At 43.8% G+C, this 16,220-nt stretch overlaps 2 protein-coding genes across 41 annotated transcripts in view; one reads left to right on the plus strand and one right to left on the minus strand.

Moving 5' to 3' along the window:
- LOC149342439 (uncharacterized) overlaps window positions 1–16,220 on the minus strand; it is a 138,837-nt gene that overhangs the window by 89,206 nt on the left and 33,411 nt on the right. The gene's annotated exons all lie outside the window — the stretch shown is intronic.
- The window catches only part of LOC149342440 (UPF0764 protein C16orf89 homolog), a 96,783-nt gene that overhangs the window by 76,719 nt on the left and 3,844 nt on the right, over window positions 1–16,220 (plus strand). The window contains exons 2-7 of the mRNA XM_089544798.1: window positions 3,067–3,123; window positions 4,794–4,955; window positions 8,767–8,914; window positions 9,235–9,346; window positions 11,289–11,448; window positions 15,582–15,710. Of these exons, the coding sequence (XP_089400924.1) occupies window positions 3,067–3,123; window positions 4,794–4,955; window positions 8,767–8,914; window positions 9,235–9,346; window positions 11,289–11,448; window positions 15,582–15,710 (768 nt within the window). The remainder of the gene's footprint in view (window positions 1–3,066; window positions 3,124–4,793; window positions 4,956–8,766; window positions 8,915–9,234; window positions 9,347–11,288; window positions 11,449–15,581; window positions 15,711–16,220) is intronic.

Genomic DNA, 16,220 nt, shown 5'->3' on the forward strand with positions numbered 1-16,220 from the left:
AGGTAATTAGGAATAACCATATGAGACAGCAAATTGTTCTGAATAGCCTTTCTAGACCTGAGGGAAACCATTCTGAGAAGCACAGCGCTGGCAGACATAGGACAAGAACAAGTTCGGCGCACAACTGCACTAAAAACTTTTTTATATCGGAAGGCAGTCAGCGCAGTTTTGTATCCTCCTTTTTCTCGTCCTTTGTCTGCCAGTGCTGTGCTTCTCAGAATGGTTCTTAACCAGCTTGTCCAGCAACATACCCTCAGGGCAACGGCGCGTACGCCCGCGTAAAGGAGACGCTGCTAGTGTGTCCTGAGAGACGAGGGCATAAGTAATTGCAGTATATATTCCTGCTAAGCAATGTACATGAAGCAACACAGCTCAAGTAAAGTGTGAGAAGGGATGACGAAAGGATAGCCAATAAAAATGAAGAACCGCTTGCTCTGCTGTTGAAAGTCGTACCGCACAATAGGGAAGCAGTTTCAAAGACAACAGGACTCAGAAGCAGCACAGGACAATCGTGTTTACTACACTCTCTTCCGATACCGCTGTTATGTGTGATATATTAGAGAAGCACGAAGAATTGGCTGTAGTAAGGCAATCTAGGCTTAGTCTCGTATAAATGGCCGTCTCGTATAAATAGCAGGCGCAGCATAACTGCGCCTCCCGGGTTTGATATATGTAGATTAAATTGCAGTATTAGCTGGAAGTTATAGAAATATTCAGCTACTCGCAAATATTCTTCTGCAAAAAGAGAAAGGTTCGGCGTGTAATTTTTAGCGCAGTAATGAAAATACTGACCAAGCGGTAACAATACAGTTGCATTAAATTCTCATGGTGAAAAAAAAGAAGTATGGACGATCAATGCGATTGATGAAGCAGAAATGAGTAAGCTTTAGGCGTATTCTCTTTAAGGCCTATTATATATGTTAATGTGTTCTCTTTGTGTAGCGAAGGAGTGAGACAGAGACGTTTATTGAAGATCTCCCCCACCTGCTACCCATTGTCTGCCTGTTCTCGCCTGAAAAAAACTAAAGGAAGATTTTCCTCTTTCTATTTTGCTACCCGCCAACTGTCGCCCTCTCCCTCTTCCTCTCCTTCCTCTCTCCACTTTGAAATTTGCAAACGATGGCAGGTTAATGCCTTAGACAACACCGCCGATGGACAATTTTTTTTACAAAACTGGGGCTATAATGCTAACGCAGTAAAAAAAAAAGCGCAGATATGTACGAGGGTGAAATAAAGAAGACAAGTGGTCTCTAGAAAATATAAAAGGCAAGAGAAATGCGGCCACAATAATAAACAACCCTCTTGTGGTGCCACACGTGTGAAGTAGTAAAAAGCGGGTGGAAGGGAGCAACGTTTCAGTGTTCAGTTCAGTAACATTTTTCTGTGTCTTCAGAAAGAAGTTTTGTCTAGTCTATAGCTAAACCAAAGGGCGGCCGAAAGGGAGCTCAATGAAAAATCACAAAGGCAGCTAGGGTTGGGCATCTTTTTAAGCAGGGGGGGCCCTCAGGAATAGTATAGTTTCCAGAAACACCTGGGAAATAGGTTGACAGGAATGGAGAATATGGGTAGGCAGGAACAGCTTTTAAATGTTACACAGGATACACGAGAGGAACAATTTAAATAGGAAGTTATGAAAACTCCTTTGCAGAAAGCGAAGAGCAATTGTGACGACAAAGATGCTTCCTTTACTGAAAATGTAGCTTTTATAAGCAGCGGTGCGTCGACAGAGCTTTTTCGGTGCGGATCTTAGACGCAAAGCCACATCGCCGTTCGCTTCAGAACAGTGGTTCCAGAGCCTTTTAGATGTAGACGTCATGACTTAAATCGACTGGCGGAAAATTTTAAATGTTATTTTCTCAGCAATGAATGCGTATTTTGCTGCCGCACAAACATCGGCGTGCCCCGGAAAGAACCACAGAAAAGATTTTTACTGAGAACGATAAATGAATAGAGTTGTCCTCGATTCCTTTTTAATGAGAGGTCAGGTTACCCTATAACACGGAGTTATGAGCGACAATTTTTTTGAGGTCATGATTCATGCATAGCATTTGCACATGGTGGCTAAAAAACTTCACTTGTTTTTTTTTTTTGTCTGTCACAGTATCCATCTAAGTTTAGATGCGGCTCTAGGTATCGCCTCCCCAAGGTCTTCCAATTTCGTAACGAGAGAAAAAGAAACCTGAATATACGCACGCTAGAAAGCAGGTAAAGGCGGATGAAAGCTTTCAGGCGTAAGAGTAGAAATAACACGCAGTGAAAAGTAGTAACGGCCATTTTATCTGTATTTCAAGAAAAAGAAAGATATTTGTTACTAAGTTACCGGAACCAAGCATTTTTCAAATAAGAAGCTTTAAAATAGCGAACGCAACTTTATGCTTGCTCACGGACCCGAGTTTTGAAGGGAATGCTTTTGTCATCCAAATGTGCATTCATCTCTCCTATTAAATGTCACATCGTCTGGCATACAACGGGAGAGCAAATCACGGAAGGAGGTAATCATAAGAACTGCTATGTATTTTATCAACAATGATATCAGGCTCCAAGGATAAGTGGTTTTCACTATTCCAATCATCACGTTGGGAAATAGAGGGTAGAAAAAAAATTACGCTACCCAGTGAGTCGCCCTGATAAAAAAGGCTACGTTAAGAAATGCAAGAATCTTCAATTACGCCTGGTGCATTGAGAAATCAAGTAACCTGGGGCAATCAAGTAGGAGCAACAGCGGGCCATACAGTATTGCGTGTTTCTTCACCTCTAGTATGTCAGTAATTATGATCTTACATTATCTTTACTATTCCTGTATTCTCTTTGCTTCGCAAATGTTCAGCTCCAGGATGTTATACATATGACAACTCAGCATTTAAAAACAGATATGGTTTATTGAGCTCGACAAAATGCGCAAAATCTGCCGCTAGTTTATATCGGCGTATTGAAAACTCACCTGACTTTAATCTCCAGTAGCTACATATTTTGCTGACTGTCTTAATTAATTACACTCACCAGAGCATTATCAAACTTTGAATCAAAACAGTAATAAAACATGTTTTTTCATTCTTCGTTTTCTAGACCAGCTTCGACTTGAAATACGCCGCCTACAACCCACTCTGGAGTCCGCACTAAAAGGTAAGTGGTAGCAGTAATAACCACAAGCTTTGTCGTCTTAAAAACCAATTAAGTGCCTGCAGCACCCACGCCAAGGAATTTAAGCCCTTGAGTTTTCAATATTTCTTCGTTGGCTAAATTGTGGAAGAATCTCAGCTAACACAGACAAATATCCGCAAATTATTTAAAGTTTAATTTTCCGCTTATTCAATTTACGCATTCAATAATAATAATAAAACGACGTGCTGCTTTCAATTTGGTTGGCATGCCTCAGCTTGTAGCTATAGCTATCCTTTGATTAACACGCTTCAAGTCATCAATGTGTGCTTTTTATTTAGAAAGAGGGGCGCTATCCCTGCCGATACGTGTTCCGAAACTCGCACATTTTAGGGATGAGAAAAAACCAAACAATAAAGTTTATGGTGTCATGTTGTAGAACCGGTACCGCTGGCAGCCTATGTGGCAAGCATTATTGGGCCTCAGTGTCCAATCATAACATCTAGCAAGGATGCTGACTACAGACCGTTGTTGTTACGCTTCAATCAAGCCGAGCCGCGTTCGCAAACACACGCACTGAGTGACAAAATTTCCGCGGCTGGAAAACCAGCAAACCAACTCAGCCATTTATGTTTCTGGGTGGGATCAAAGTGTCGCTTTATGTAACTGATATCTTCCTTCAAGAGGAAGGGCACATGTTATGTCAGGCTGCTTGCGTTGCTCTTATCCCACATAGCATCGCTTCCCGAAAGACTTGCGCAATTCCGTTTTGCTATTTTCTTACTTTCTTTGTAAGCTATCAGATGTCCCGGTAATACTACGCTGAGATTTTTTAAAAATCTATACCACACATCAAGGAGAACAAACGTGGAACCGAGTGTAGTGTTTCTTCAATTCTGCTCAAGCCGTAAGCTGTATAGCTAGCATCAATTTTGCCTGAAATATCAATCGATTGGCTATAGAGTTTGAACACTGAAGGTAAGTTTTGCTTTGCTTTCTTTGTTTCGTTAAGAGGAAAATAGGAAAGATCAAATGTATAGATATGCTTAAACTTTTCATTATTTTTCTCGTTTCGCGTAATGATATTTCTGCTAAGGCGAACTCAGATGACATTTTAGCGATCTGCCATTTCACTATGGGCACTGGTTAATGTTTCCACACAACGCGGGCTTTTTTTCTTGTTGTTCGGAAGCTATTATCGGTTTAAGCTATTCAGAACAACGCTCAAACAAGAAGTGAAGAGTAAATAAAGCATGCACAATAACAAAAACAGGCACCATTTTGGAACTTTTGAGGAACCTGTCTTCTGTAGCCAGCTACTTTCGACTTATAAAACGTCACATGAGTTTTATGCGAGAAGCAGATTTGTTTGGCGGCTCATGCGATCAAGCAAGCCTGCGGTCAAGTTTTTGGTTCACATGAAATATGACGCTTAGCAACTAGGACTCTGGTACGACTTTCATTCTTTCCGGTCTCTAATCGTTTGACTTCTTCGTTTCACACTTTTTTGTACGTTCGATTTCGCCCGCTTACAGGCCGTATCAGTCTGAAGCAGGCCGTTTCCCCGCTACTTCGTGCTTTACGCTATCTCCTTGTGCATTCCTTTCTTTCCGTTTATGTCTTTATTCATTTCGGCAACCTAAACCGAGTCATTTGAACCGATTATGTCCTAACTGTTATTGCGACTTTTGCAGCCGAACGCCAATCACCGTCGCCGTCGAAGAGTACACAGACCAGCCTCGCGAAAGCTGCGGCTGCTCTCAACCGCACCCGGGAGCTGTTCAAGCTGGCTCTGGACATATACCAACGTGGTGCACCCATGTTTCTGGACACACTCACCATGGAGTCAGCCGCTGGTAAGACGTATGCTCCCGTCGGCTTGAGACAGACACGGATATATCCTAAAGATGACCAGCAGATCAGAGCGGCTTACTGAGTTTATACAATTTTCATTGAACCCAAGGGACCACGATAAAGGGCTTGACCAAGAATTTAGTCATTCAGTCAGTCACGGCTATATTGCGGATGATCTTCTTAATAGGATAGCTTTAAACGCCTGTTCAGAGAAAAACGCCGCGTCGACCTGATACCCGTGTTATGCGCATCGAAAAACCCACGACACAGGTGTCGTAAAACCCGCGTGACACATGGGTGCCTTGAATGCAAATACACAAAAAGAGGGCTTCAACTGCAAACGACTTAATTTCGTCAAGTAGTTGGGCTTCACGTACAAAAAAAATTCTTTAAATTTCTGTGGCGATACGAACCCAAAACACCTGGGTCGCGAAGCAGGTCACGCAGACACGCTTGTAGAGTTCAGTTATAAGCGGAGTTTTATAAGCGGAGTTTTTTTTATGTATGAGGTGTGGTTTTTAAAGTGAAGTGGTACCTTACTAGTGTACGTTAAAGAGCATGCATGTGTGCGAGTAGCAAGTGTATATTGACGTTTCAAATCATCTTTGTTCAAAGTTCAGAGCGGCGCCTGCATGCGAGGACCACCGGAAAATTTTCGAGATCTGATGTACTATCACGATGGAAAGAAACGCGAACAGAGCGGAGCCTAGGTGCGCCGCTGTTCGCTTTTTTTTTTAAGCACGCTTTTACTTCGGTGGTAGCAAAAGGTTGCTAAAGTTGTCCTTGATGCATTCTAGGACGACTCTAACGTCTTTTTCTTACCACCCAGGAAAAAGCGCCCTCAAAATAAATTCGAACAGCGGAGCGCGTAGGCGCCGCGTTGTTCGCGTTTCTTTCCAGCGTGACAGTACACCTCTGCCCCAGCAGATGGCACGAGCAAAGAAAAGTTTTCTCAGTGCTATAGCACTTGCACTTGCAAGTACGTCAGCGACAATTATACTTGCAGACTCCAAGGTTGCGGTGATGAACTTCGCCAGGGAGAATTTCTCCCGAGGGGAACAGAATCGTGCAGACCAGCAGAAATAACAGACAAATTAAAATAATCTGGACGCCTGCACATGCCTCCCTCGCTGCGATCGAGGCGGCCCAAGATTTAGCTCGAGGATTTACGAGCTGGTTGGCTGCCAGAGGGCTTCACAGGGCGCGACCGCTTAGCATCTTACAGAGAGATCACACAACGCTACAGACTTGGGCGGGTTACATGTCCTCAAGCAGATACATCCTTAAACAAGAGTCTGGCCGCCACTTGGCGTCGCTGGCAAATTAACTAGGGGTGTGCGAATATCAAATTCTTCGAATACGAATCGAATACGAATACTTGGCTCCGAATATCGAATCGAATATCGAATAATCAAGGACAGACGCATTTAACCACTACAAAACATTTATTTGAGCACCCAAGAACATCGCAGTTCAACTATCGATGATTAAATGAGCACAAAAGGTGTGTGTGGCTGCACAAAAAGTATCAGTCTCGAACATTATTCTTAGAAGAGTGGAAATATCAGATAAGATGGCTGGTACACAGCATTGATTAAGGCTAGCTTGCCATCAGCACGAACGCGCGTTCCTGGGATGAACATAAAAGGCTGTCGTGAAGGAAAACCCGCTGTTCCTCATGGTCAGGCAGAAGTAGTTCCCTTCTAGCTGAAACGACTCCTCCAGCCACAGAAAATGCCCTCTCACTTGGCACTGAACTGGCACGTATTGCGAGGTATTTCGTGCACCGCTCTGACTATACCAGCTTCGCAGGTATAGCCACAAAGAAGCTCACCAGCGCAGTCAGCTACGGCATGGCCCTTGGAGGAAGGAATGCGCATTGCTCTGGGCGCCGCCTTGTTGTTATGTCTCTGTCAATAGGGCTTGCGGACCGAAATGAACGCCGGTGCTCACGATGAATATTCGGCTAGATGCGAATATTCGCGTCGGGTCGAATATTCGAGACAACACGAATACTTGGATTTCGAATCGAATACGAATACTAAAAATATAATATTCGAATTATATTCGAAAATTTCGAATATTCGCACACCCCTAAAATTAACTCATTTCCGAACCCGGCTTTGTGCAGATCTCTAGTACCCGGGTATGTACTCTAGCCAGTGTAAGAGCGCAGCTCAGTCATTTCCTCTGTGAATGCCTCAGGCTTCCTCTGAGGGAAGAAACATAAAGACTTTAGACAAATGTGAGAACTTACTCCTCAGCTCCGATCCGGACACTGAACTGAAGACCGTCCGACTGGCTGAAGCCACCGCTATAGTCCAAGTACTCCTGGCTGTCGTCTAAGTGGGAAGGATAAAGCCTTCCCTGCATCTATTAGGTGAATAAAATTTTACAATCCAACAATCCAGACAGTGCGGAAATTAGTTCCACGTGCAACGCTCCTTCGTGGTCATGTGATTGTGTGTGTAGTTCAGTGCGTCCTAATCAATGTTCGTGTTTACCGAAGCAACATCATGAGTGTAAACTGCAGTGTGGACGCGTTCAAAGACAAGAATGTGCAAAACTGTGTGATGAAAAAGGTGTAAATTGGAACAAATAACAGTGGGGCTGTGTGTAGAGGAACCGCTGAGGGGAGCCATTAACGCTATCGCTTCATACCCTTACTGGCGGACCTTGAGCATCCCCTTAGCGTTTTAGTCCTCATCTTAATTAACAATTTTAAGCGTGATAATTACGGAAAGTGCAGTTTTCTTCAGCGCAATAACAACACTTCCTACTGTGTCCAGGGACGAAGTTAACAAGGTAGGATTGTCTCCTACTAGTACTTGGTGGGCAGTCCAGGTTACCTATATGAGTATTCACAGACACCGGCCTTACTCATCGAAGCCGGATGTGAAAGCAAAAAAAAAAAAGAAACACAAGAGCAAAGCTGGAACAGTGCGCAATGTCACGCGCCTCGCTGACCGCAGGCAGACTCCGACGGCACGGGCGTCGGGAGAGTGCATGTGTGGAGAATGGAGATAATGGGACCCCGGAAAAACTGATAGCCCGTCCCAAGGTTGGCTTCGCTTGCAGCCTACCACGCTGCGATCACCACCTTTCCAAAGGGTGCGTTAAATTGCCCTTCACGGGGGAGAATTGTCTCATAACAAGGTTAGGAATTGATCGCACGTACTAAACACACTTACACCGTGCCTAGTATTGACAAGAATAATAAGTGCGAGCTACTTCAGGGTGTTCTTTCTTTTTTTCTATCGGAACACTTGACTGTTGGTACCATCTCCGGACCTTGACAGGCTGAAAGCTTTTAAAACTTATCCGAATAAACTAGCCAATCGGCTTCCAGAAGCAAAAGCGAGCTGCTCACGCGAGAATTTTTCGCGTCTGTGAAAAAGGTAGAACGCGGAGAAAAAACTCAATACAGTACACAAACGGTCCTTTTATGAAAGTCTTGTATCGAAGATTATAGCGTGAAAATGGGAAGCGGCCTAACTCATCGCTATACAATTTTTTGTGGAAATCTGCAAATACAGTTTTGATACTAATAGAGCAAAACACGTTGAAGGTGATAACGACGAATCACTGCTCTCTCGCCCTTTTCTATATAATATTTTTTTACGCCGCGAACAAACGAATATCCAAAATTGCAAAATCAGTCAACAAATTTTTCTTCAACTGCCTTACTACCTCCTGACATCCAAGCATACACGCAAGACTCCTCGTACGAGTCAGTTAACGAGTCTCTCCAGTCCACGAGTTTGTTTCCGTGTGTTAATCTCCCTTTAGAACCTGACATCGAATTCTTTGCAGCTTTGCTTCCCATCATACGGATCGGAAATTGGGCTTTCGATCTTCCGGTGTCGCGTATCAGTGCAGACCTCATAGAAAGGCCGCTTGCTTCCACCGGATTCCTGGAGGACTTCTCCGACTTTTGCATCCTGGAGCTCTCCACTCCACGGTGAGCAGCTCGCCTCGTTTGGTTAGCGTGCCGCCCAATGCAGCGCTAGAACCTAACACAGTCATATTTTTTTGCCCTCCTTGCTCAGAACAGAGCGAGCGGAGCTTGTAAGAGGCAGCACTTCAGCAAGATTTCTCTTTCAACAGACGTTATATAATTATTCGCGGTGACGCTGAAGAGACTTCAGAGGCATGTTAAGAGCATAAATGATCAATAACGGCGGCGCCACAATTCTACCGTCTCATCATAGAATTATTACATGATTGAGCGGGTCCGTGCTTTCTTGAGCCCCAATTTTAACCTGTACTTGTTTCTTCCAGGGTACCAGAAGAGTGCAAGATCAGCTCGAAGTGCTTCGACCTCATGACAGACCCATATACTGACGGCTACTGGCTAACGCATGAGGTGTTCTACACACTCATCGCTTATGTCGTAAGTGCACACGTGTCTGCGCATTTCTTCAAGGCATCTTCACGTGTCCCTTGTTCAAATAAGGGTTAGTGAGCTCGACTCGAAGCGGCTAGTCACGACTTCAAGCTTTTCGAAGCGAAGAAAAAGTGGGCACAGCAGGAAGTCGCGTCTAGTTTTTAGGGAAACAGTGCTGGTAATATGATGCACTCGAACGCATAAAATATGACAAGAAAAAAACATGAAGAAAAAGATTCTGTGGCACCGTGGCACATTTAATACTGCAACATATGCGGCTTGTGAGGTGGGCGCAGGCCACCAGTCACGTGGGACGCGAGCAGCATGTTGCACATAGGCAGTCGCGGGAAGGCCGCGTTCCCACACATCAGGCTACAGAGCTCTCAGAGAAACTAGTGTATGCTGCGATAGTTTGACCCAAAATAGCCCAGTAATTAGACATTACATATGTTGAATGAAAGTGTCATTTTGTTGTTAACTATAGCCTCTAAGCTGTATTAGTATTGCTACCAAATTAATATGTGCTAATAGGTTGATTTCTCAACTTTAAAAAATAATTAGACTCCTCGAACGTATTAGGAAACGAATAATAAATCGATAGCTGAATACGGTATACTAATTTCATAAAGTGATGATGTAGCGCTACGCCTGTTGAAATTTTAGGTTGTTTAGACGCAAGGGTCAGTTCCTGCGATTAAGGACCTTACCGCATGCCTTCTGAACCTCTGGCAGCAGAGACATCGAGCTCACTTTGAGAAATGGGTAGAAAATGCGATGGGTCTCTAATATATTTGATATTTCTTTTCGTATAATAAGCGAAAGCTATGAGAGTTTGCACAGTCGGCATACTGCTTCATACGCTGGGTAATGCAGGATTAACGCCGTTACTAGCATTGACTAGAACATCGCTGCCATCATAAACCAGTTATCGTTTCTGATTTTGGTTTGGTTTGGTTTATGGGGTTTAACGTCCCAAAGCGACTAAGGCTATGAGAGACGCCGTAGTGGAGGGCTCCGGAAATTTCGACCACCTGGGGTTCTTTAACGTGCACTGACATCGCACAGTACACGGGCCTCGAATTTCTCCTCCAAAGAAATTCAGCCGCCGCGGCCGGGATCGAACCCGCGTCTTTCGGGCCAGCAGCCGAGCACCATAGCCACTGAGCCACCGCGGCGGCTTTCTGATTTTATATTAGTTTATCATAATATTGCTCTAAATTGCAAGCTTATAAATTGCAAGCAATATTATAGAGACTGCAAGATTGCAGAGTTTGCTTTGAGGTCTGACGGCCTCAGATCAATCTCTCTTTAATCTAGCTTTTAGTTTTTTATCTTTGATAAAGAATAGTGTGAAATTCTATCGTCCTGTGCGATATGCAATCGCGAACGGCAGCGGAGAACAAGCTTCGTATATGCCTAAAAAGAACTAAGCATAAAAGAAATGCAACATAGTCGTTTACTGTAATGTTTAATCTTGTACTCAGTATCCTGCGCCAACACCTCCGTTAAGTTTATTCGCATTCATTCATTCATTCATTCATTCATTCATTCATTCATTCATTCATTCATTCATTCATTCATTCATTCATTCATTCATTCATTCATTCATTCATTCATTCATTCATATCTATTTCAATGTGCGGTACATTTAATACATTGGGTTATTATACAGAACCTTGTCAAAACATCTATCTGCTTTACGAAATTTTGCGTGCTTAAAAAACTTCTCATGCTCGCAAACTGCGTGGTTGAAATCAGAAGCCTGATAATTTTTATGTGAAACAGCGCCGTTCTTTACACAAAGCTGATGAGTTATGTGCTTTAGCCATGCCAACACTGGCAACAAAGACTCTCTTTCTTTCAAGCTCCCTTTCATCCTTTCCCTCTTTGTTTCTTTCCCTCCTTTTCTCTTCTTTCTTTGCTGCTTTCTTCTTTTATACTTTCAAAGAGCCCCTGTCAACAGAAACTCCAGCAACTGCTCAGTCACCACCGCCGGAAGAGCATAAAAACATTTCTCCACCAGACGTGCAGCAATATCTACAGAGACGCAATGTACGAAAGCGATCAAGGATTGACAGAGTGGTTCCAAGATCTTTTCATGGAACAAGGTAAGCTTTAGTTTTCTTGTTTTGTTTTTTTTGCCTAGCCACGGTGTGCTTTAGTACTGAGCACCCGTCTACCAGCTCTCTTTTAGTTTTATATATCTAGACTGCCCCTTTTTTTTCGCGCTGTTTTTATGCGGCCTTTATGGCTGCCGCTTTGCTATTGTAAAAACACATCTGTCATTGCTTAAAAGCATACCTTGTGTCTGTTACCACCATGCCAGCACGGAGGGGGGGGGGGGGGGGGGGGGAAAGGCCACCATTTCGGTTTTATTGACTATTCCACCGAATTCACTTGAGCTTTGCTGGTGTACTTTCGCATCTTTCCGAACTGTAGTTGTTGCAGTGAAATGCGTGCCGCTGTAAGCAGTGCTATCTAACCGCTTTCTATAGTTTGGTCCTGCACGTTGGCCACAGACAGAAGGTACAAGGAAATTAAAAATACACATAAGAATGCGAAGTAGTGAAATAAAGGCTATCCAGGGTATGCTTACACTATTATTAAACCGAAATTTTTTACGGTATAAGGAAGTAAGGAGGTAGTATTTATCATGTTGTACAGAAATACGTACCGTCTTTGTCAAAAGTAACCAGGTTGCATGGTTTGCTTCTAGCTCGTACAGCGGAGCCCTTAAAAGCTTCCCTGAAGCTGAAATGGTCGTTAAAGGTAAGGACTGGGGGTTTTCTTACCTTCCAACACCTTTCGATCTTTAGGAAAGTCACAATGGCTCCACTATACAAGCTAGAAGCAAACCATACAGCCTGGTTACTTTTGACAAAGACGGTACGTACCTTATACGATAGAACGTAAGTACATTCTGAGGCGCAAAAGTGCGCGTTTCGTACACTCTGGGATTAAGTTGTGCTTAGCTCGGCCTGGCCGTTTACCGTCAGGAAGCGTTTCACTGCCGTTAAGAGGAAACATTCAGCGCGTTTTAAGCGCGAATCCCTTGGTATAAAAATGGCGTGAAAGAAAGTAAGGAAAGCCAAGCATAACTGTGAAACAGCATTCGCGAATGTTTCCGCTAAGCAATTCTTTCGGAGCCGCCAAGTGCATATCTTGTGCCAGGCTTCTGCGGTATCCTGCAATAATACAGGCGAATGCCTTCGCGAGGACCGTAGGGTTGTTTCTATTTTTTGACCAAATTGATAGTTTCTTTCGCACACGCTACTGCATATCTTATTGCGCTGGGAGTTTAACTGCCTACACACGCATGACGAATTTTTAAACGCTTTCCCATGTGGTATTTACTAACAAGGGATATTAAAAATTCAAGCTAAAATTGCCCGTTGTCCGTTGTGGCTCATAAAAAGAACTGTATACTCTTAAAAACAGAACCGAGAGAGAGAGAGAGAGAGAGAGAGAGAGAGAGAGAGAGAGAGAGAGAGCAACAGAAACAAAATAATGGCTACACGTTGAAGATAAGTCATTTTTCCTACGGAAAGGGGGTCTTCTGCTGGGAACGCTGCCACCTGGGGCCATTGCGTGCGTCAGTGAGCACGCCTAGTATCGAACACCTTGAGCTGCTTACAAATGGTTGAAAGAGTCCTCGTGCAGCGAGATGTTCACACGTAAGTCCTAGTGCCCTAATCATTTCCGTAAAAAAAAAAAAAAATCATTATGTCCTCATCAGTGTGAGGCAAAATACTGTTAATTCATGCTTGCGGCCTCTACTAGGAGCTCTGGTGCCAATTTATTATCAGGTATGCCGCTGCAGAGTATTTCGTTGCGGTATGCCCATGTTGAATTTGCTACGTCGTATGTGGACTGTTCTGCACGGCGGACATTGCTTACACGATAAAGTGCAGTTAAAACCGGTAATTAACTAAACTTAACTAATCAGTTTTCTTGGCTTCCGTTCTAGGGCCTATGATTATATCGTGAAAATGAAGGCCGCGAACTTCTAAGTAGAGCTCAGTTATTAAAAACTTCGGAATCTGCACTGTGGTTGCAGGTATCAAACGGGAGACACACGCTTTTGAAAACTCATACGGATAGCTTTGCCATGATGCACATTGATAAAATTGTGTCGCTCGAAGTTTCAATGGAGGAAATACCAACGCAGTAAAAGACATTGATGTTTCTTTTGTGCCGATACCAGTGCAGCGACACCATTTAATGAATGAGCAACGTGGGAAAGCCAATCTAGAGAATGTTCGTAGACCTCTTTTTCTCATTCGATGTCATAAAGTTGACTAGCTGATTCGATTAATTTATCACGTAAATAACGTCCGCCTTACCGTACTATTCACCTGCACCAACCGCACCCTTTCGCGGCTTTTAAAATATAAATCTCTCTTGAATAATAAAAAAAAACACAGTATAATGAAATCCGCATTTTTCCGATCGTGAGAAGGTTCAGGAAAGCGTCGAGACACTATGTGCTCAAGAGTGCACAAGAACACTGCTTGAAAAAAAAAATGAACAGAATTAACTAATCCTTGTTTACTTAGAACTGCACATTGACAAGGGCCAGGGCCTGTTATCTCAGCGACGCGAAAATCCAAGGGACTGTCAGCGGGTCTTGCAAGATGCGTTGTGAGGATTTTGGTCTCTGCTAGTTAGTAACCCAGAAAGTTGGTAGCCCAGTTAATAGCGCTATGTTAATCTGGCGTTATTTATAAAGCCGAGGCACATTCTACAAAGCAAGCTGGCTGTCTTCGGATTTAAAAGGCATTGCACACTACAGCTCAGACGTATCACACACATGCTGCTTACTCACAGAAAGATAGCCGTGAAACGCTATGAATAGCAGGCTGCTTTCTTTGAAAATAAAAAAAAGAAACTCTTAGCTTGGCTTTTATGTGAATCAAAAAGTGTGCAAAAGGCGCACTAAGGCTCGTTTTTCAGCTGAAAACAGCTACAGTTGGTGAAAGATGAAGCAATTAAACTGCATGTTAGGGACCGCAACTTGGAATGTGCCTTGTGCGTTTTCGCTATTTTTCTTTGCGCTAGTGAACGTGTTCCATTCTTTACAAGGACCAAAATGGAATGTAACTTCCCACTCCAACTTCTTAGACTTCACAAGCGTCTTGAAAGAGCGATGCCTCGTGCAAGAACGTGCTTAAGCAAGTTGCCCCTGGTTTCAAGGCATCAGGTCTTCTTACTGGCAACTAGGCTGTCAGCTTTCGCAAACGCGAAATGAGTGGGAACTGCATTTGAATTGATCCCGGTATGCCTCTTTCGTTTCCTCGAAAATGAGCTGCATTGAACTCTGCCAATGCAAAGTGACTGCAAGCTCCACTTCGGTTCCCGCTCTCTCTCTCCTGCACAAAGTCCGAGATTTCTTTGCGATTATTTTGTGTAATGGAACGCGCGGCACGTTCAACACATCTGCATGCATACATTTGCAGACCTCTACTACATGCCAACAGCTTTGGCATGCTCTTGAAGAACGAAAAAAGCAGAACTTTCTGTATATGCAATTACTTTATCGTTCATTCAAAGGCGCAGGCGCTATTTTGAACCCGCTTCAAGAAAATATTAACACGCAGAGGGTGCCGCTTCCGTTCCATGTAGTTTTTTTTTTTTCTGTTTCTTCGACCCTAGGCGAACTTCTGGGGATGGAGTGAGGACTCACGAAGAACAGCATAAAAATGAGGACGAAAAGTGTCGCCACAGTTAGCGTCACGAATAGAGAAATGTATATATATATTGATGCGTGCCAGCTCACGTCTGCACTTTCATCTGCGAAGATGGAAAAGGAATGCATGACCTCATGCGTTAGCAGTCAGAATCCGCGATGCAGCTGTATTTCAAGTTGGACGTGGCCTGTCTGTGCACCGTTGCTTTGATTTCCCTTCCAGTAATGCTTCACAAAGATTCGCGTACTCTTTGAATCAGCAACGGCGTCAGAATTTAGTTTTTTTTTTTTTGCGCTACGCTGTCATGGCTTTCTGCATGTGAGCGAACAGGGTAGTTCGTTATTCAGAAGTTCCGTCCTCCGTTGTGCTCTCAACAGCTACATATTGCCTACACGAACTAAAGAACCTAAAGAACCTGGCTGTTCTCCCAAGCCAGAATCAGACTGCGGGTTTAAGCAAAATTTATATATCTCTACTTTATTGAGGACAAAAAGGGCTGTCTACTGTAAGCACAGGGCTCAGAAGCTTTGTCTCGTGCCGTTTTATTTGTACAGTTGGCTTTTGTGGACTGGCCGGGTTCCCGGAGTTCTACAAGCCTGAGTGGATTCGAGCCATTCGTAGCTGGCAAAGGGCAGACGGATGCTACACCGATGGTCTGGAAGTTGTCGACGACCCTCTAACAAGTAAGGACGCAAGTTCTACCCGCCTGGCGCTTTATTTTGTCCAAAAAGCCTATTGTATAGATAAGAGATCATGCATTCTGAAACCTATAGCTTAACAAAAAGTGCCTTAAATTACCTCTAACCACACGTCAGCCTGTTTCCTGCGGGCTTTTAAAGTACGCTGAACAAATTCTAAAGTAGTGAAGCTATAAAGGAGGTGAGTTTGAATGTTTCTCAAGCAGCGGAAGCCTGAGGGATGAAAGGGCAGTGATGGTGTAGAGGTAGAGCAACCGCCTCGCGTTCAAGAACACCGCGGTTCGAATTCCGGTGCTGCGCCATTCGAATTGCTGAGATAAAAAACAAAACAATCAGCGCTTTGATGGAATTGCATAAATCGGCCTTGGCTGCGGGCTGATCAGGGTGACCACGGCCGACAATGCACTCCCATCAGATCAGGATTTGGAGACCGTGGTGCAGTAATTGATCAGCATCTCCTGCATGAATGAGTACACCAATTAACCCCGGGCCCTC

Source organism: Amblyomma mixtum, chromosome 5 (assembly GCF_055824585.1).
Source record: "Amblyomma mixtum isolate Tamu chromosome 5, ASM5582458v1, whole genome shotgun sequence".
Lineage (NCBI taxonomy): Eukaryota > Metazoa > Arthropoda > Arachnida > Ixodida > Ixodidae > Amblyomma > Amblyomma mixtum.